At 34.1% G+C, this 22,333-nt stretch overlaps 1 protein-coding gene across 1 annotated transcript; it reads left to right on the top strand.

Annotated features, from left to right (window-relative positions):
• Window positions 1-108: 108 nt before the first annotated feature.
• On the top strand, window positions 109-20,661 carry LOC306843623 (tetratricopeptide repeat protein 13-like). The gene is made up of 23 exons (XM_079375200.1): window positions 109-292; window positions 2,158-2,252; window positions 2,787-2,862; window positions 2,960-3,030; window positions 4,191-4,256; window positions 5,224-5,316; window positions 5,418-5,534; window positions 7,106-7,216; window positions 7,379-7,461; window positions 7,557-7,698; window positions 8,810-8,984; window positions 9,966-10,122; window positions 10,258-10,388; window positions 11,235-11,367; window positions 11,498-11,590; window positions 13,277-13,360; window positions 15,885-15,969; window positions 17,218-17,327; window positions 17,975-18,110; window positions 19,013-19,092; window positions 19,326-19,404; window positions 19,487-19,566; window positions 19,655-20,661. The coding sequence occupies exons 1-23, from the start codon at window positions 124-126 to the stop codon at window positions 19,767-19,769; spliced, it is 2,481 nt and encodes an 826-aa protein (XP_079231326.1). The 5' UTR covers window positions 109-123; the 3' UTR covers window positions 19,770-20,661.
• Window positions 20,662-22,333: the final 1,672 nt, after the last annotated feature.

Here is a 22,333-nt window from a genome sequence, read left to right as displayed (position 1 = left end):
TACTGACGGGAAATGTAGTTCTTTTCCTCTCCGTCTCCGCTGCTGGAAGCAGGCATTTAGTTCCACGTAACTACATTACCCAGACTACACCGTTCCTCACCTGCTCATAACATTACTCACAACATGGCACCTGCTGATGGGGGAGTTGTGCTGGCGGCTCTGTCGCTGCTGTACTCATGCGGAGCTATTTTATCCAGCGAGTATTTCTCCACCTTGACCTTTTTCAACAGCGACCTTCACAAGCACGGCTGCAGCTCTCCGGCCGAGTGGGAGGAGTATGCGGCGGACTGCGGTGAGCCACTGCCACGTCCTGATGTATATAATGTGCATCTGATTCACTCTCTTCCGCTTAACGTTACAGTGACACGAGCTTGACGGGATCATACATGTAAAAACTCAGACCAAACGGGAGAAACTCATATCATGTATGCATCAACTCATATAATGTATGCATCAACTCCTATCATGTATGCATCAACTCCTATCATGTATGCATCAACTCTAAAAATGCTTGTAGAAACTCATGCAGATCAATGCATGCAAAACTCATGCATGTCCTTCTAATTGCTAAATAAACATGCAACGATCTTTTTTATTGGGTGCCACAGAGTTCAAGATTGCTTTTAGCAGATGGAGATGATCGTGGCATTCTTTGAAGTAACTGAAATGAGTGCCATGAAAATACAAATAGCAAGTGTCCAACTGTTTTCAATAGTAACAATAACTATAGGGAGTAAATATGGCATTTTTTCAAATAGCCATGGTGACTTGGTATTCTGTTTCAGGTTGTATTTTGATCCAAAGGAGCCTTGAAATACAATCCTAGTAACACATAATGAAAGAACATAATGTACTTACTCAAGTGATCCATAGAGTATAAGAGATTAGGTTATGTTTGGTTACCTTTTATCGGTGGACTGTTTAATAATTTCATGCTTATGTATTTTGTGACCCTGGAACACAAAACCAGTCATAAGGGTAATTTTTTTGATTGCCATTGATGTATGGTTTGTTAGGATCGGACAATATTAGGCTGAAATACAACTATTTGAAAATCTGGAATCTGAGGGTGCAAAAATAATGAGAAAATCACATTTAAATTGTCCAAATGAAGTTCTTAGAAATGCATATTACTAATCAAAAATTAACTTTTGATATATTTACAGTAGGACATTTACAAACTGTTTTCATGGAACACGGTCTTTACTTAATATCCTGATTTTTGGCATAAAAGAAACCCATTTTGACCCATTCAATGTATTGTTGGCTATTGCTACAAATATATCTGTGCCACTTATGACTCCACGGTCACATTTCATGCTTTTTGAGCTAATATTACATGACTTTGCATTATGGATACAGATGTATGATGCAATATAAAGACAATTGTATTGATAATAAAAAGCAGAGGAAAAAAGACTATAGTGCAGCTAACTATATAATATTCAAATATTCAAGAAAGCAAAATAAATATTATTGTCGATATCAAAGATTGTGCATTTAATCAGACATTCTGGTATTTTGGCACAGATTTAGCTTTTGCTCACATAGACAAATGTCTATATGGAAAGTTTGTTGGCATCCTTAAAATGATTTTTAATCACTGTCATCATTTACTCGCCTTCCCCTTGTTCCAAGCCTGTATGAGTTTCTTTCTTCTGTTGAGCACAAAAGAAGGTATTTAGAACAATGCTGAATCCCAAACAGTTGACGGTAGCCATTTACTTCAATAGTATTTTTTTTTCTCCATCCTATGGAAGTCAATGGGTACCGCCAACTGTTTGTTACCAACATTCGTCTCTATATCATCTTTTGAGCTCAACAGAAGAAAGAAACTCATACAGGTTTGAAACAACATGAGGGTGAGAGAGTATTTTTTTTGGGGGGGGGGGGGGGGGGTGAATTATCCCTTTAAAATCCATGGACAAAACTATGCATGGTAAAAACGATCCAGATGCATTTGATGCTATTGATGAGGATAACATGTTTTACCTAGTAATTTTCTGAGCATTTGATTTGGGTTGTGCAGCAAAGCCAATCAGAAAGCAGTGATGGTGTATTGTTTTGAAAACAACACTCATTACATTTAGTTCAAGCCAAAGTTATTTGGTTAGCCTTTTACCTGTAGCATCCGGTAAATGTCTTTTGGTCCCTCAGAGTCAGCTATCCTGCAGTTGGAGGATCCGGACTGTGAAGAGGGGAGCAACCCACCCTGCGAGTCCATCTTTTCACTCAATGCGGAGAAAATCCTTGTGAGTTGCGTTTGCATTATATTGCACAGTGTTAAAGGATTAGTTCAGGCCATAATGACAATTCTGTCATTGGTTATTTACCCTCGTTTTGAACACAGAAGAATATTGATTAAGTGACCGGGTTCTGGGGCTGTTAAGCTCTAAAATGACCAGAATCACCATAAAATGTGCTTTAATGTTGTTGTTATTTGCTGCATAATTTCCAGTCCCCATTCATTTTAAGTGCATGAAAATGAGACACTGGTACATTAATATAGTTTTATTGAAGAAAGAAAGTCATAACGTGTGTAAGTGATGACAGAATTGTCATTTTCAGGTGAATATTCCTTCACCTGCTCTTTAGAACTTAGAACACTATAAAAAGAGTGTCGAACCAAAAACATTCCAATCCAGCACAAACAAAGGTGTTTTCCTCATCCTCTGTAATTATGGGTCTCTTCACATTGCTTTTGCAACCACTGGTGGGTTGGATTGATTGCTAGAGGTTGACCTACTTCCTGACATGTTGTTCTTTCTCTCTTTCTGTCACCACAGAATCAGGCAAAGTTGTTTGTCGAACAGCGACGGTTTCCTTTCGCTGTGGAAAACCAAAATACCAATGAAGAGCTTGGTGTGTATCAGCTCATTGTTTTGACTTTGGCAAGTGTGTTTTTTGCACTTGTCTTTAGTTGACGTGCTCCGCTAACACGGTTTTGTTTTTATTTCAGCCATTGGCTATGTTCTCATCGGAAATGGCCTGTATGATGAAGCTATCAAGCATTTCTCATTACTTCTGCAGGTCAGATTTGTTGGGACTGAAGTAAACATAACGATACAATGTTTATTTGGTGTTAGAATCAACATGAAATCAGCACTGTCCCCCATTTAGCATCATAATTCAAGTTTCTGGCCTTGTTGCGCATGATTTATTAGTTCCCATTATTCCAAATAGTAAAAATATATAAATATAAAAAAATAAAAATCTGTGATTTCATGATTATGACATCCTCGAACTCATTATTACGTGTAAACTCAGCTTCTATCTTGTAATAGTTCTAGTTAATTATTCCTATAACCGACTACTGTTAATGTCTTAAAAATGCAAGAATAATCTGAAAGTAATCAGACAATATAAAATATAGTTTAATGTAGCTGTTAAATAAAATAAACAAGCTTTGTATATAAAAAGAAATTAGTGCTGTTAAACTATTACTATCGCATCAAAATAAACGTTTTTGTTTACATAATATATGTGTGTGTGCTGTGTATATTTATTATGTAGATATAAATGCATGTATATATTTAAGCAAAATGTTATATTTGTATATTAAATATATTTATATGTAATCTAAATGATATAAATATATACATGTAAATATTTTCTAAATATATAATGTATGCGTGTATATTTATATATACGTAATAAATATACACAGCACACACACAAACAAACAAAAACGTTTATTTTGTATGCGATTAATCGTTTGAGCACTAAAATAAATAAATAAAGCACTACTATTACTTCTTGTATTGTGTTTTTTTTCTGTTAATTACTCAAATTAGACAGATTCTTTTTAGCGTTAATAGTGTTGCTATAGGAAGTAATATAGCAAAGAATTTCTGGCACGGTGTGAACGCACCACAGGCTGTTTCACGTGGAGCGGGTCGGCTCAGAGGAGACACATTTTGAGGTCACATGGATGAATCATTTGGTTATCTTGTTCTTTTCTTGTTATTGAACACTTTTCATGATCCACTCAGGTTTGGATATAAAGTTGCATGTATTATTTATTTAATTTTTTTGTAAAGAATATCCTATAAGTGCATTCTAGAAGTGAAAGTTGTGAAACACCCTAAATAAGATTGAGGAGTAGTAGTATTGAACAAGAAGTTGATTGTGTGGTAATAGTGAACTTGTTTTAAGGCCTTTTTCCCAAAAGAGCTGTCCTCTATCACCAGGGAGATCCTGAGCTGGTCAGTGCCATCTATGGACGGGGAATAGCCTACGGCAAAAAGAGTCTGCAGGTCAGTGTTTTCTTTAATACTGCCAGTCAAACATTTGGAATAATTAAGATTTTTTAATGTTTTTGAAAGAAGCCTCCTAAGACTAGATTTTAATATAGTAATATAGTAAAAACATAATAGAAAGTTTAGGGTAAAAAACAACAACTAGTGCTTTGAAACAATTCATTGCGATTAATCGCATCCAAAAAAAAATTTTTTTTGTTTACATAATATATATCTGTGTACTGTGTATATTTATTATGTATACATAAATACACACTCATACAGTATATACATGTATTTAAATGTATATATTTCTATTTCTATAATGTATATATTTAATATACAAATATATATTTTTCTTAAATGTGTATATATATGCATATGTGTGTATTTATATATACGTAATAAATATACACACGGTACACACACATTATGCAAACAAAAAAACTTTTTTTGGGATGCAATTAATGGTTTGACAGCACTAATAAATACACATGCATGTATATATTTAAGAAAAATGTTACGTTTATATATTTATATATGATATAATTTATATGAATGTAAATATATACATGTACATATTTTCAAAATATATGCTGTATGTGTGTGTCTTTATGTAGTATACACATATTATGTAAACAAAAGCTTAATCGTTTGACAGCACACAAAAAAAAATATTTTCAGCAAGGACACATTAAATTGATAGATTGATTTCTTTAAATAAATGCTGTTCATTGAACTTTCTATTCCTCAAGTCAATCCTGAAAAAAACGCTGTGGTTTCCACAAAATATATTAAGCAAGAACTGATAATGATAATGCAGCCTTGGTGAGAATAACAGACTTTCAAAAGCATTAAAATATCTTAATTATTCCAAAGTTTTGAACGGTAGTTTGTATATGTTGCTTCATCAATCACTACAACTCTATATGTGCAGTTTTAGTCATAGCTGTGAATATAAATGAAGGAATCTCTCTCTCTGAAGGACATAAAGAACACAGACTTGGCTCTGTATGAGTTGAGCAGAGTGATCGCACTGGAGCCCAGCAGACCAGAAGTGTATGAGCAAAGGGCGGAGGTGAGAAGCAAGGGATTGACATCCTTCAAAAATAGTATTTCACTACTAATTAAGACTGTTTATAAGGTGTTTAGGGGTAATAGTGAAGCGTGTGATTTCAGATTCTGTCTCCTCTGGGCCGCATCAGTGAAGCTCTGTCTGATCTGACTAAAGCCATACAGCTGCAGCCTTCAGCCCGACTCTACAGACACAGAGGAACGCTGCTCTTCATTTCAGAGGTACACACACATGACACGGCCGTCTTATCTGTCAGGATGCACTTTGATTTTGACTTGAGATTGTAAAAGTGTCGATCTATTATAGATCACTTTATATAATGTCCAGAGTGGACAGATAGCGCTGGATCAGTCTGGGTACAGAGTCCACAAACTTCACGTTTGTCAGCTTTAGCACAAGTGAAGATATTTATTGTTATCCAGTTGAACAGTAACTTGATTGATGCATTAAATACTACAGCGTGTCCTTGTGGTGATGCACATTGTAAGAGTGTATCCCCCCTTTAAGCTTAGTTGATAGCAATCTACATATAACTGTGCCTGACACGTTGTTTGGGTGGGTTATGGGGAGGGGTTTTACATTTAATTGTCTGTAAATGGGATATATTGTTTGCCCATTGAAGAAAAAAAGTCATAATCATTTAAAAAGAAATACTACAGCGTGATATAAAAAGAGATAAGTGAGTTTTTAATTGTAGGGGTCATATCATGAATAATCAATTATATCTAATGAGATAAGGGTTTATTGTACTATGAAACGGTTGTAATTTAAGGTTTAAATCCAGTCATTTAAAGAATCCATGCGATTAGGAATTTTTCATAAGAGTGAAATATTTCCCCACACAGATTAAAATCAGAAAGCTGCTTGGTTTGAAATGAACTTCTGCGTGAGCTGTGCAGTGTGCCTCATACATCTCTACACTATTAACAATTGAAAATGAACTTTATTCAACTGCTAATGTGACTTCCCACACGAAACATTTTTTGACCCTCCAAAGCAAACTGGCTGTTGCTACTGTACCTTTGAGACTTTAGATCATGTAATCATGTAATTTTGTCACAAAACTAACTTTGACTTGTTTTGTTCCTGTCATATTTCAATGCATATTCCACCTTAAGAATTGAAAAAAAAGGGCCCATTCTTATTTAATTTTTTTCCTGTTGATAATAGAAATAAACAGGAAGATAATCATTTATAGTGCAGGTTTTAATGTAATTTGTGGCTTGTTAATTATGATGTTATTTTATATATTGTATTATTAAAGGAATATACACTACTGTTCAAAGATTTGGGGTCGGGAAGATTTTTTTTTAAGTATAAATGTCACCAAGGCTGCATTTATTTGATCAAAATACAGTAAAATCAGTAATATTGTAAAAAAAACTATTATTACAATTTAAAACGACTATTTTCTATTTCAATATATTTAATATTTTTCAGCATCATTACTCATCATTACTTAAATCAGCATATTAGAATAATTTATGAAGAATCAAGAAACATTTATTATCATTACTGTTGGAAATAGTTAATAATGTGGAAACTGAGATATGTTTTCTTTTTTTTTTTGCAGGATTCTTTATTGTTCAGAAGAACAGCATTGATGTGAAATAGGATTTTTTTGTTTGTTTAAAAATCTTTACTGTCACTTTTAATCAATTTCACAAATCTTTCTAAATGAAACTATGAATGTACATTTCTTAAAACTCCAAACTTTTGAAAGATGTTGTTTTTAATTGCTTAAGATTTTATAATATTTACAGATACCTTCCTTTCTCTCATTGTCTTTCAGGACTATATGGCAGCCATGGAGGATTTCCAGCAGTCTCTAGAGATGAAGAAGAACCAGCCCATCGCTATGCTCTATAAAGGCCTGACCTTCTTCCACAGGGGCCTCCTGAAGGTAATAAGTGAAAACCTGTCCAGAATGCCCTGTTAAAGAACCTTATGTAGCTTAGATTTAAGAACTGAAGTTTAATGTTTAAAGAGGTTTACCATTGTACACATTTTACAATAGACTGCATTTACTGTAACTGTCTACTAAAATGGTGTTTTCTGCATGCAGGAGGCTATAGAGGTGTTTAAAGAAGCTCTCAAATTGAAGTCAGACTTCATAGATGCTTATAAAAGCTTGGGTCAGGCTTACAGGTGAGTTGCTACCGACTCATGATGATTTTAACAGTCGGTTTTTGCAGATGTTTCTCTGCAGACAATTGTTTGTTTGTGTGTGTCTGTGTGTTCAGGGAGTTGGGTGAGTTTGAGAATGCTATGGAGAGCTTCCAGAAAGCTCTGTTACTGGATCAGAACCACATCCAGTCTCTCCAGCTCAGAGGAATGATGCTGTACCATCACGGCAGCCTGCAGGAGGCCATCGGCAACTTTAAGGTAACTCAAGTGTGTGTGTGTACCAAATGGTGTTGTGTTGATCTCTGTATTGCCAATAGTAAACATGATGTAAAATAGATTTGAAGTAGACTGTTTACTGAATGTTAATATCATAAACCAACATTACAGTTTTAATGGGAAGTATATTACATTGCAGTAAAATTAATAATACAGAATAATTAATATGAGTTCTTATAAGCTTGAACAAAAATACAAGATTCACATTTATGCTTTAACATCGTTTTAGAATGCCTCGAACCATAGGCTTGTAAGCATTTTATTTTATTTTTTATCTATTAAGTGATATTTCAAAGTGAGGAACAACTCAAAATTTAGTAATTGACAAAATGTGCTGCTAGTAGAGTTTACCCAGAAATGAAACGTTCAAAACTCACAAGACTTCCGTCCGTCTTTGAAACACAAAAGATATTTTAAATGCAACCTGAGAGATGTCCATTGAACCAAAACTTTGATGCTTCAAAAAGTTCATAAAGACAACGACAATCCATATGAATCAAATTTAGGTTTTTAGTTGCCTATAAACATTTCCCATCACACATATATAGATCACATTGAATACGGTAAACAGAAGCTCAAAGCACTTGTTTGACGCGTAAGAACCAATGAGTTAAGTGTTTCAATTGTTTTTCTGAAGCCAAACAAAAGGCTTATGGGTTTGCAGCAACATGAGGATGCGTAAACTACAGAATTGTCATTTTAATTTTTAAGGTCTTTCTAGATACTCCGATTGTTTGTTTAAATGGATTCACTTATGTGGGACTATATCAGTCTCTATTGAAGATCAAGTAGACGTTTGTGATCATCAAGATGACCTGTGTAGAGTTGTGCAACTCCAAAGTCCTTCTTTACAATATCAATAACATTGATTTTTGTTTTTTTTAAAGTTCATTAAAGTCACTTATACATGATTGTTTTTCTTTCAACACAGTATTTTTCAGAAAACGTCTTTTTTAACTCTTGTATTGAATCTACAAACGAACACATTTTTGAGATATTCTGGTCAGCTGATGACAGTTTTCGCTTGTGTTGCACATTTGGGTTTGTGTCGTGGTTGTTTGTTTCAGTAGTGCTTTATCATGTTGTCTTTCAGAGATGTCTGCAGCTGGAGCCCTATAATGAAGTGTGCCAGTACATGAAGGGTCTCAGTCACGTGGCCATGGGCCAGTTCTACGAGGGCATAAAAGCTCAGACTAAAGTCATGCTCAACGACCCGCTCTTGGGACAGAAAGCCAGCTCTGAGTATCTCAAAGTCAAATATCTCAGAGGTGAGAAATTACATTTCCATTAGGTCATTAACAAACATTACATAATCACTAGTTCTTACTAGCTTCAGTATCTGTGTTAGCCAGATAGATAGTGCTGTCTTGTGACATAAACCAGCAAATATATCTAATATAAATAATCAAATATATATAATAAAATCACATTGGTTCCGCTCCATTCTTATTGTTGTAATAGAGGTGCAAATATTTGTTGTTAAATGATGTGATGCATCAACCTGGTTCAGATTAAAGTAAAAAAAAAAAAAAGTAGTATATTTATTATGTATATATATATATATATATATATATATATATATATATATATATATACACAAAAACATGCATGTATAGATTTAAGAAAAATGTTATGTTTATATATGAAATATATTTATATAAAATATAATAATGTAAATATATAAATACATTTTCAAAATATATACCAGATGCGTGTATTTATATATACATAATAAATAAACAGTACGCATGCATATATTATGTAAACAAAAACGTTTATTTTGAATCTCGATTAATCGTTTGATAGCACTATTAATCGTTTGATAGCACTAAAGTAATATTGTGAAATATTATTATAATTTCAAATACACTTTATTTATTTAAACATATAAATCACTTTAGTAACATGATCCTTCAGAAATCATTCTAATATGCTGGTTTGACTCTCAAGAAACATTATTTATTATTATCTTTATTAAAAACCGCTTCAGATTTTCATGGAAACCATGGTATTTCCTTTTGATGATGATCCTTGATGTTCAAAAGCACATCATTTACTTGGAAAAAGAAAAATTCCCCAAACATTTGAACAGTACCGTGTGTGTTTTGTTGTATAGTAATTATATGCATACAGTAATAATTATATTACATGAAAAATTAAATTATAATCAATTTGATTTCACTCCTTTAGTAAAAGGTGTGAAGTATTTAGGTAATGATTTGGAGTATGTTCTCTCTCTCATGTGATAGAATACTCCCGTTATTTACACTCTCATCTGGATGTACCGGTAGCGGAGTATAATGTTGATCAGGATTTGCCCGGAAACTTTAAAAACCACTGGGCAAAAAATCTTCCCTTCCTCATCGAGGATTACGAAGAACAGCCTGGACTTCAGCCTCATATTAAGTGAGTTTAGATCCAATCTGTGTCTTTTGTGTTTTGGGGCATCACATTAAATGTATATGTATGTATAATGGAGATTATTATCATGTTTTTGCTTGTTTTAACTTTCTTTTATTCCCTGCTTGTTTGTGATTGTAGAGATGTTCTACCTCAGAACTTTGACAGTTACTCTGCTGAAGTCCAGAAGCTGATCTGTACAGCGGATCACCTCGGTGCTCTGATGCAGTACGACACATTAGGCTTCTTACTAAACCTCAGAATACACAGAGGTCAGAGCTCTTTAAAAGCACTAAATAATAAAATCATACTTTAAAAAAAAAATGTAAATGATTAAATAATAAAAAAAAAAATCAATAACGTGGTGCAAAAAAGAACACAGACACTTGAATACATATCAGTGTAATTTTACTTATGTTTTTACATATAATTTTGTTAAATGATTTTTTTTTTACCTTTTTTAATATTTGAGATCAAAGCTCTTTAAAATCGCTAAATAATAGTGATACAAATATAAATATAGAAAAGTTTAAATGACTAAAAGAAAAAATATTAAATCATGTGGTGCAGCCTTTAAATTAAATTTGATAACACATATATATATATTAATTTATAAATTAATAATTCATTATATTTGCTATATATATATATATATATATATATATATATATATATATATATATATATATATATAGCAAATATAATGAATTATTAATTTATAAATATCATTAAGTGTTTTAGGAGATGCACCACAGGACATTTTTTGTAATGACTTAAAAGTCGAAAGCTATGATATTATTATTTTCTGTTTTATGCTGTTTGTTCATAAGTAATAAAAAAAATTTAATTCATTGTTACATTTTTTCATCTTAGAAATAACAAAATCCTATGCCTACTTAAATTTTTTATTTAAATAATATAATTTTTTTGAGAACTTTTTTCTTCGTTATGATGTCAAAACAGTTCCATTTTTGACTTTGTTTCTAAAAAAATATCAAAATGAATTGTAATTAAAAAATAAAAAGCATGCTTATCATAGAAGAGGTGCATTCAAGCCGTGATATTTATGAATTGCGTTTTTAATTTTGTGTGGTGTTTTTATTGTGTGTTTTGTGTAGCGATGGGGTTGGCCACCATAGAGGTGATGCAGGCCATGCAGCGCACCTGGAGTAACTCGAAGGTTCGAGTCAACGGAAAGACCAGACAGCTGCAGTGGAGAGACATGTTTGACATCGCAGTGAAATGGAGAAGGTCAGATTCCAGCCAGCGTGCCTGAGCTCTTCTCACGGCTCTGTGGAGGGTGTTACCAGGGCTTGATGATTAATCTTTGCTGGTGTGTGTGTGTGTGTGTGTGCGTGTGTGTGTTCACGGGCGTGAGCAGGATTGCAGATCCAGACCAGCCTGTGCTGTGGTTGGATCAGATGCCTGCCAGGAGTCTTAGCAGAGGATTTAACAACCACATTAACCTCATCAGGTGCTGTCTCTGCCCTCAACCTGTCATTTGCCCTGTAAAGCGCCCAGTCCTAATCGCTTAAGAACTTTGTTTGACTTTTAAAGGAACACTCCACTTTGTTTGGAAATAGGCTCATTTTCCAACTCCCCTAGAGTTAAACAGTTGAGTTTTACCGTTTTTGAATCCATTCAGCCGATCTCCGGGTCTGGCGGTAGCACTTTTAGCTTAGCTTAGCATAGATCATTGAATCTGATTAGACCATTAGCATCTCGCTCAAAAATGACCAAAGAGTTTCGATAATTTTCCTATTTAAAACTTGACTCATCTGTAGTTACATCGTGTACTAAGACTGACGGAAAATGAAAAGCTGCGATTTTCTAGGCCGATATGGCTAGGAACTAGGAAAATGAGCCTATTTCCAAAAAAAGTGGAGTGTTCCTTTAAGGGCCGTTCACACCAAGGATGATAACTAGAACCATGAAGTTTTAATGATTATTTTATTTCTCCACGACAATGACTATAACGAAGGAACGATATTGTTGTAAATTTTGTGGAAAAAAGAGAAGCTTTAAAAGGCTCCCTGTAGTTTTCCAGCAAAATGTAAGTTAGTTGGATGAAATTTAAAGAAATTAAGACAGCCGTAGATATTAGTATTATAATTTTAAAGTTGTAATGTAGAATAAAATGATTATATTTTATATTATTTATATATATATTTGTTTTATTATATTATTTTTATTTTTATTATATTTATTTATTTTACTTTGAAACATTACAATAGTAATATTTCTTATTTTGTTTTTATTTGTAAATGTTTGCCATTTTTATATTATTATTATTATTATTTAATAGTAGTAAAAATGATTATTAGTATTATTAGTATTAATATTGATATTATTTTATAGCTATATTGATGTATAATCACAAAGTGCTGGCCAATTTATGTAGCCTTGCAAACAAGCAAAGAAAACCTTGATTTTATAAAAAAAAAAATATATTTTTTTAAATCAATTCGATTTTTTTCCTCAAATCGTGCAGGCCTTCAGTGTGCTGTCAATGAAAATAGATACCTAACCAATATTAGATATTACTAATATTGGTATCATTAATGATGATTCTGTACAGAGAAGATGCAGCCAATTTCACACCTCAAGCGTGAGCAGAGTATGAATAGTTTTACTTCCTATTAGAATACTTTCTGATTGAAACACTGAAGTAAGCATTTCAGTAAAGCTGCTTTGAAACCGCATGTCTTGTGAAAGCGCTTCTGACTGCTGCTTTTGTTGTGAAGACACTGGTGTCAAACTCAAGGCCTTTGGGCCAATTCCGGTCTGTCACCTCATTTCATGCGGCCTGCGAGCGAATTTTTTAAACGTACAAGTGAAATGTCTCATTTAGTGCTTTTCTTGTAAACATTAACCCTTTGATGGATACAAGCACACTAGTATGTTTATAGCGTTCAGCGTGTGCCGTGATCAGCTGCTACACTCACATCGCTCAGCGCTAGTCATATTTCGCTATTATTAATGTTTTTTTTTTATTTTAATACATAATGTTTATTTTAGGTTCCTGGAATTGAGTTTGTGACCTCAGTTCTAACATTGGTGCCATTAAATATGTGCTGCTCACACTTGTGGTGTGAAATACTTAAAACTTTTACTATGGTTGTTTCATAGTTTTTTCATTGTTTTTTCTGTTGTTTCACAGAGGCCAGATCATTAATATCAGATATCTGGAGTATTTCAGTAGTATTCTCAGCTTTGTGAAGGAAAGAATACTAGTTTATCATGGGTAAGTCTCTGTGTGTGTTTTATTTATTTTGGAAGGCAGAATTTAAAAAAAAATACTGACAGAAGCTTAACAAAATTATTTGTTAGTTCTTCCATTTATTCATTTAAGGAACACTCCACTTTTTTGAAAATAGGCCCATTTTCCAATTCTCCTAGAGTTAAACAGTTGAGTTTTACTGTTTTTGAATCCATTCAGCCGATCTCCGGATCTGGCGGTAGCACTTTTAGCGTAGCTTAGCATAGATCATTGAATCTGAATAGATCATTAGCATCTTGCTCAAAAATGACCAAAGAGTTTTGATAATTTTCCTATTTAAAGCTTGACACTTCTGTAGTTACATTGTGTACTAAGATTGACGAAAAAGGGGAAGTTGTGATTTTCTAGGCCGATATGGCTAGGAACTATACTCTCGTTCTGGCGTAATAATCAAGGAACTTTACTGCCGTACTGTGGGTGCAGCAGGCGCAATGATATTACGCAGCGCCTGAAAGTAGTACTACTTTCAGGTGTTGCATCATATCATTGTACAAGTTTTAAATTATCGAAACTCTTTGGTCATTTTTGAGCGAGATGCTAACGGTCTAATCCGATTCAATGATCTATGCTAAGCTAAAAGTGCTACCGCCAGACCCGGAGATCGGCTGAATGGATTCAAAAACGGTAAAACTCAACTGTTTAACTCTAGGGGAGCTGGAAAATGAGCTTATTTCCAAAAAAAGTGGAGTGTTCCTTTAAAAGTGCACTAAGCGATTTTTGAAATACGCTTTTGACCACAGCGTCGGACCGAGTCCCAAAACACACTTGTAGCCAATCAGCAGTAAGGGGGCGTGTCTTGTAATGATAGAGAGAAGAGAGTGCACAGACGGATATCAGCAGATAGAGAGAGGTGGCCGATTAAAAAGAGGAAAATATCAGAGGAACAAAACATTAAAAAGAAGGGTTATGATCTGATGTAGGACCCGCGTAAATATCAGAGCAGCGGCTTTTTAATCTTCCCAGCGGTGTAGAGAACCCAAGGAGCAGGAAGGGCTCGAATCGTACGCCGAGGTTGCGTTGTTTCTTCTTGATAGGTGAGTAACGTTGATTTTGCTTCGGTTCATACAACTTATCCGTGTTGGCTGTTGTTTGAATATGCTTGTGTGTCGTCTTTGCTTGTTTCCGCGATCGTCGTTGCCATGGTTGCGTACTTACATGTGGGGCGGAGATTTCAAAATAAGGGCGAGGTCCTGCTGGGGTATGGGCGTTTGTTTTGGTGCTTTCAAGTATCAAAAATCGCTTAGTGCACCTTTAATAACATGCACCTCATTAATTCACAACTCCCATTCATTTATCCACAAAATTACCAAATTGAATATTTTCAACGTTGATAATAATAATAATAATAAATGTTTCTTGAGGAGTAAATCAGTATATTAGAATGATTTAGAATGATTTAGAATGATTTCTGAAGGATCGTGTAACACCGAAGACTGGAGTAATTCAGCTTTGATCACAGGAATAAGTTACATTTAAAAAAATATTAAAAATAGACAACGATTATTTTACATTGTAATAATATTTCACAGTATTACTGTTTTTACTGCATTTTTGATGGAAAGAGGAGTGGGATACATGTACAAATAATAAATGACATGAAATCCATCCTGAAATTTCAAACAGATTTTAATCTCTTTTAAAACTAGATTTGATCAAGTAGTATTTACCGGATGTCGCGTAGGTCATGCAAGACTGACTCGTGCATTTTTGCTTTTCTGTCAAACATATTTTATTGGACTGTCCCGCTTTTAATGTATGTAGAAAACTCTTTTATGAAGTGAACGCACTTAGTTATTTGTGACCCTGGAGCACAAAACCAGTCTTAAGTCGCTGGGGTATATTTGTAGCAATAGCCAAAAATACATTGTATGGGTCAAAATTATAAATTTTTCTTTTATGCCAAAAATCATTAGGATATTAAGTAAAGATCATGTTCCATGAAGAGATTTAGTCAATTTCTTACCGTAAATATATCAAAACTTCATTTTTTATTAGTAATATGCATGCTAAGAACTTCATTTGGACAAATTTAAAGGTGATTTTCTCCATATTTAGATTTGTTTTGTACCCTCAGATTCCAGATTTTCAAACAGGTGTATCTCGGCCAAATATAGTCCGATCCTAACAACATACATCAATGGAAAGCTCATTTATTCAACTTTCAGATGATGTATACATCTCAATTTCGAAAAAAAAATTCAGGGTCACATTTGGTATAATTTTTCCAGAAAAAAGTTGTAAAAATCTTAGTTTCCAAACTTTTAAACGGTAGCGTACATTATATTTTATACGCTGTACACTCAGTCAAACACTTCACCATTCAGTTATAAACCTAGTTTGTTTATTCATTTATTAATTCATTCATTATTTTCTTCAAACACCTTATTTTGTTATTTATTTGCCTCATTCATGCATGCATTCATGCATTTATTAACATTTATTAATACATTTGAATAATTTCCATGCACATGTTTTTTTCCTCCATCAGGGCGTATAACCCGCGGGGGCTTCAGGAAGTAATGCAGGCTCTGGAAAATGTGAATAAAGTGGAGGATCTGCTGCCCATCATGAAGGTAACATGAGCATTAAACATGACAAACAGTAGAGTTTTATAGCTGTTTATCAGTCTTTTTAATCATTTAATTATCTTTATTAATCATTAACTGGATAATTTGTGTGCTGAGCGAAATGAAGTAATCTTTCTGGTTAGACAAGGTAACTGTTTCTAGGTCTAGAAGCATCATTCGCACCCTAAATGTTTATTAGTGTTTAATGTCTGAGATATATTCAGTTTCCTATTATTAGTGCTGGGCAATGATTAATCTCATCCAAAATAAATGTTTTTATGTACATAATATATGTATGTGTACTGTGTATGTTTATTATGTATATATTATCTAAAAATTGATCCTTATGACTGGTTTTGTGGTCACATGATATTTTTTGGAACTTTACATCGGGATTCATTCATACAAGTTGAAAAGAAGAGCAGTTATTTGCAGTAGAAATCTTTTGTAGCATTATAAATGTCTTTACTGTAATTTTTGATCAATTAAATGTGTCATTGATGTTTTCAAAGTATTGTTTTCTTTTAATCTTTGAAATAGTATTGTATCATGGTTTTTACAAAACATTTGAGCTGCTAAAACTGTAAACTAAAACTATAACAATATTATATCAACATTTTCAACATAATAAAAATAAATGTTTCAACAAATCAGCATCTTAGAATAGTTTCTGAGGGATCATGTGACACTGAAGACTGGAAATTCAGCTTTGATCACAGGAATAAATTACATGGAAAGAAAATAGTTTCAAAATATTACTATCTTTACTGTAAATTATTCAAATAAATGCAGCCTTGGTATAAGGATAAGAGAAAAATATCAAATTAATTATTCCAAACTTTTTACCCTGTAGTGTATACAGTATATACTGCATATAAATAATGCCATTATGAATTTTTATGATTTTTTGGACACACCATTCATATATTTCATATGACAAACAAAATTATGTTCACAGAGAACAATAATGAGTGTTAGTCATAGAAACAACTAACTCCCTCAACACATTAAGTGAGTTAATGAGTGTGCGTAATCTAGGATTAGGTCAGATCTGTGAGTAATGATATGAACAGATGATGAGAGATCTTTTTGAAAATCTTTTTGTTTGCTGGCTCATAATTATGCGTGGTATCTAACACTTGCATTTGTTTATTAATAGACATATTTATTAAAAAATATGCATGTTCTCACAAACCGCATGAAGAAAGACGGAGTTTCTCTGATGTGCTTCTGTGTTTTTTTTTATATCTGAAGCAGTTCAACAGTAAAACCAGAGACGGCTTCACAGTTAACGCTAAAGTGCCCAGTATGAAGGATCCTGGGATAGAATACGACGGATTCACCATCACCATCACCGGAGATCGGTGAGAATTAAACTAGTCTGAAATATCATGCCTTTACAGTTCATGCTCTTTGGTGTATTTTCAGTTCATGGGATGAGGCAGGCCATGTTTTTAATTCTCACAGCTTCCATATGCAGCTGTGTGAAGGGCTTTCTGGAGGTGCTTAATATGATTAATTTGGTGCTTTAGAGAACAGATTCTGTCTTTCAGACACACTTAATCACACACAATTATGAGAGGTTTGTGTGCCTGGTTATTATTAATATAGCTTTATGTGATTCATGATATCTAACAGGCTTTTTTTCAAAAAAATTAACAAGCAAGTATGCACCAGGAACCACTATAATGAATAGATAGTAATATGTTATATTATTTACTTACATATACTTGTACAGGAACATTTAAATATATTTTAAAAATATAAAAATTTCTGTGAACTTTTTATAAAAGTTATATAAAATTGCCAGTTTATATTTCGCAATTCTGATTTTATAACTTGCAATTGCGTGTTATAATTGCGATTTTTGACTTTATTTCTCCGAGTTGCGAGTTTATATCTCGCAGACTTTTTTTTCTTACAATTGCGAGTTTATATGTCAGAATTGCGAGATGTAAAGTCACAGTTGGGAGAGAAAAGTATGCTAATGATTTAGTTGTTTGTGTGTTAGAGTGGGGAACATGCTGTTTTCAGTAGAGACTCAGACCACAGACGAGAGGACGCAGCAGTATCAGTCAGAAATTGAAGCGATATATAAAGATCTCACTGCCAAAGGCAAAGCCCTGATGCTCTCCACTGAACTCGGGGTAAGATTAACATCTGTCTGTCTCTGCTGAACATCGTTTTCACAATTTCCTGTTGAACCTGTAGTGTGACTGCTGGCGTGTGTTCATTAGTCACGTCTCTTGAAGCAAATGAATTCAGCGTCACGTAAATGGTCTGACCTGTTACACAGAGAATCATGGGAGATCTGTGACCTGTGACACACGCACATGGAGAGACACCCGGATGTCTTTGCCTGTGTCTTTATATTACTGCACAGAGCAGCACACAACGTTTGAATGTCATGAACAAAAACTAAAAAACTAAGGCTTAGTGCAGTAATTAGTGTGATTAATTAATCTGTACATAATTTCCATAAAACATTTTTTTAAACCACTGATATAACAGCACTTTACATATAATTCTTTATAAGAATCTAAAAGAAATTAAAAGAAACATTAGAATATATTTCTGTTAATTTGAAAAATTTAAATGCTGAAAATTTCACAGGAATAATGCATTTGAATATATTTTAAAATACAAAGTTTCTATTTTAAACAATGTCATGGTTAATTCATTCATACATTTATATTATTCCGAAATATTAAAATCTATCAGCCAGTTAATCAGCCTGTTTTAGTTATCAATTTTGAACACTTATAATTTTAATAAATGTTTGGTAAATCTTTCTGCACTGTAAGTTTCTGTAGATAAAAGCATCTGCCAAATGCATAAATGACATATATAAACATAAAATATAAAGTTAACCTGCTGATTTTTTGCTGTCATTATTACCTCCATCAAATCCTAATGAATATTTAGAGCCATCGGTGCTCCGATTTAATGACTACAGAACACAGACTACAGTCAGAGAGTAACAAAGCAAGAAGAACAATAAATAAATAAACATACAACCTTAATATGTTCACTCTCTTTGTGTTTGTAGGACGCAGATGCTGTGTGTAATTTAATTCTGTCTCTGGTGTATTACTTCTGTAACCTCATGCCACTGTCCAGAGGCTCCAGGTAAGAAAATGGCAAATACGTGCTTGCTAAGGTTTTAGTTGAATGTTTACTTTTTGCATAATCAGTAAAAATAAAAAGGGTATTTGGTTGTTTTGAACTATGTTTATTATTAAATAATTGCACATTTGTTGTTTTCAGTGACGGCAGATTTTTATATCAGAACTTCAGATCAGATTTTTATATATATTTTTTTATGTTTCTTGAATTTTTTTAAATCACTGTTATGTTTTCAGTGTCGTGGCATACTCTGTGGTCATGGGAGCTCTGATGGCCAGCGGGAAAGAGGTGCTGGGCCGAATCCCATCTGGAAAGGTAACATCAATGATTCGACGAGGCACATGAGCCTTTATAAGTGTCTATTGTAATGCTTGACTCTTTCTGGTTTGTCTACCAGCTGTTTGATTTCGAGGCCATGACTACAGCGAGCCCTGATCGCTTCAGTAAGACTGTCAAGAGTTGGATGAACTTAAAGAGGTACAACTTTAATGCATTGAGTGCTTGTTTTGAGTCCCAATCACTGTTACGAATGCTCATATTCGGAAACTTCTTTCTCTCTCTGTAGTTTGCCGAGTTGGTACCAGAACCTTCCATCGGTTTCAGAGACGTTCCAGTTAACGAGGACCATGATTGAAGTTCTCAACACAGACTCGTCTTCGCACTGTCCCAAAAAATCCTGAACTTGAAATACCATCAATATATTCAAAACACAAAGCACCATCTCTACTCAGGGCATCTTGGCTCACAGTCCTCACTTTTACATGTTTTTTACATATCGAATATCTCTTTGATTTTAGCTTTTATATTTCCACAAATATGGAGAAGAGAGATGACTCTTTATTCAAATTTTAAATTTGGGTTGCCCTTTATTATGTCATTAAAGTTCAGCAATTGCAAGCAAAAACTGAGTTGGGATAAAACAGCACGAAATGTAGCAGAATATAGTTGAAAATCTTTATGAAGTTATTATTCATCTGTTGCTTTTCATGGATCTTTTAGGTTTTAGACTCAAACCGGTGACTTGTTGCAGAGATGTCCTTTGAAGAGTTTATGAAGCAATATTCTGTTCCTTTCTGAATACTTGAACACAGTGGGGAAATATGTTTGTGAAGTTTTTTGTTTGTTTGACAGACAGAAGTTGGTAATATCACCATGTTCACTGTCCACACTGGCTTCTTTATCATTTTTGTTGTCTCTATTTAATGGCTCAACTGAATAATGTGCGATCGGATTCTGGAGATGTCCATGTGACCTAAAACACTGGGAACAGTTGAGCCTCAATCTGTAGTTGACTCAAAGCAAAAAAAAAGTCTTATTTCATTAATACATACATCTTGGACTTTATTTTATCTTCTTAACGGACCACTTTAAGTAGGTTTTCCGTTTCTTCATGTCATGGTTGGTGCTTTTTGGCAAAGACTTATTTCCTTTATTTTCCTGTGAAAAAGAGAAAAACTGAGGGAAAGGGGAAATAAAGGTGGGTTCTTTAACGCACAAAAAAAAACTTGAAAGTGGAAAATCTGTGACTTTATTTGCTGGAACAGCCACAGTCAATAAAAGCAGTTGAATGAAACCACTGTTGTTGTATTTAATCCCCTTTTGATCTTTTTTGTGGACCAAAATTCACAAATTTAGAAATAAATGGCGTATTTATTATTATAATTCTACAGGTGCTGGTCATAAAATTAGAATATCATGAAAAAGTTGATTTATTTCAGTAATACCATTCAAAAAATGAAACTTGTATATTAGATTCATTCGTTACACACAGACTGGTATATTTCAAATGTTTATTTCCTTTAATTTTGATGATTATAACTGACAACTAATGAAAGTCCCAAATTCAGTATCTCAGAAAATTAGAATATCAATTAAGACCAATGCAAAAAAAAGATTTTTAGAAATGTTGGCCGACTGAAAAGTATGAACATGAAAAGTATGAGCATGTACAGCACTCAATATTTAGTTGGGGCTCCTTTGGCCAGGATTACTGCAGCAATGCGGCGTGGCATGGAGTCGATCAGTCTGTGGCACTGCTCAGGTGTTATGAGAGCCCATGTTGCTCTGATAGTGGCCTTCAGCTCTTCTGAATTGTTGGGTCTGGCGTATTGCATCTTCCTCTTCACAATACCCCATAGGTTTTCTATGGGGTTAAGGTCAGGCGAGTTTGCTGGCCAATCAAGAACAGGGATACCATGGTCCTTAAACCAGGTACTGGTAGCTTTGGCAGTGTCTGCAGGTGCCAAGTCCTGTTGGAAAATGAAATCTGCATCTCCATAAAGTTGGTCAGCAGCAGGAAGCATGAAGTGCTCTAAAACTTCCTGGTAGACGGCTGCATTGACCTTGGACCTCAGAAAACACAATGGACCAACACCAGCAGATGACATGGCACCCCAAACCATCAATGACTGTGGAAACTTTACACTGGACCTCAAGCAACGTGGATTATGTGCCTCTCCTCTCTTCCTCCAGACTCTGGTACCTTGATTTCCAAAGGAAATGCAAAATTTACTTTCATCAGAGAACATAACTTTGGACCACTCAGCAGCAGTCCAGTCAAGACGCTTCTGACGCTGTCTCTTGTTCAAGAGTGGCTTGACACAAGGAATGCGACAGCTGAAACCCATGTCTTGCATACGTCTGTGCGCGGTGGTTCTTGAAGCACTTACTCCAGCTGCAGTCCACTCTTTGTGAATCTCCCGCACATTTTTGAATGGGTTTTTTTTCATAATCCTCTCCAGGGTGCAGTTATCCCTATTGCTTGTACACTTTTTTCTACCACATCTTGTCCTTCCCTTCGCCTCTCTATTAATGTGCTTGGACACAGAGCTCTGTGAACAGCCAGCCTCTTTAGCAATGACCTTTTGTGTCTTGCCCTCCTTGTGCAAGGTGTCAATGGTCGTCTTTTGGACAACTGTCAAGTCAGCAGTCTTCCCCATGATTGTGTAGCTACAGAACTAGACTGAGAGACCATTTAAAGGCTTTTGCAGGTGTTTTGAGTTAATTAGCTGATTAGAGTGTGGCACCAGGGGTCTTCAATATTGAACATTTTCACAATATTCTAATTTTCTGAGATACTGAATTTGGGACTTTCATTAGTTGTCAGTTATAATCGTCAAAATTAAAGGAAATAAACATTTGAAATATACCAGTCTGTGTGTAATGAATGAATCTAATATACAAGTTTCACTTTTTGAATGGTATTACTGAAATAAATCAACTTTTTCATGATATTCTAATTTTA

Source organism: Barbus barbus (genome assembly GCF_936440315.1).
Source record: "Barbus barbus genome assembly, chromosome: 24".
Classification (NCBI taxonomy): domain Eukaryota; kingdom Metazoa; phylum Chordata; class Actinopteri; order Cypriniformes; family Cyprinidae; genus Barbus; species Barbus barbus.
This window is presented reverse-complemented; position numbering and strand designations above follow the sequence as displayed.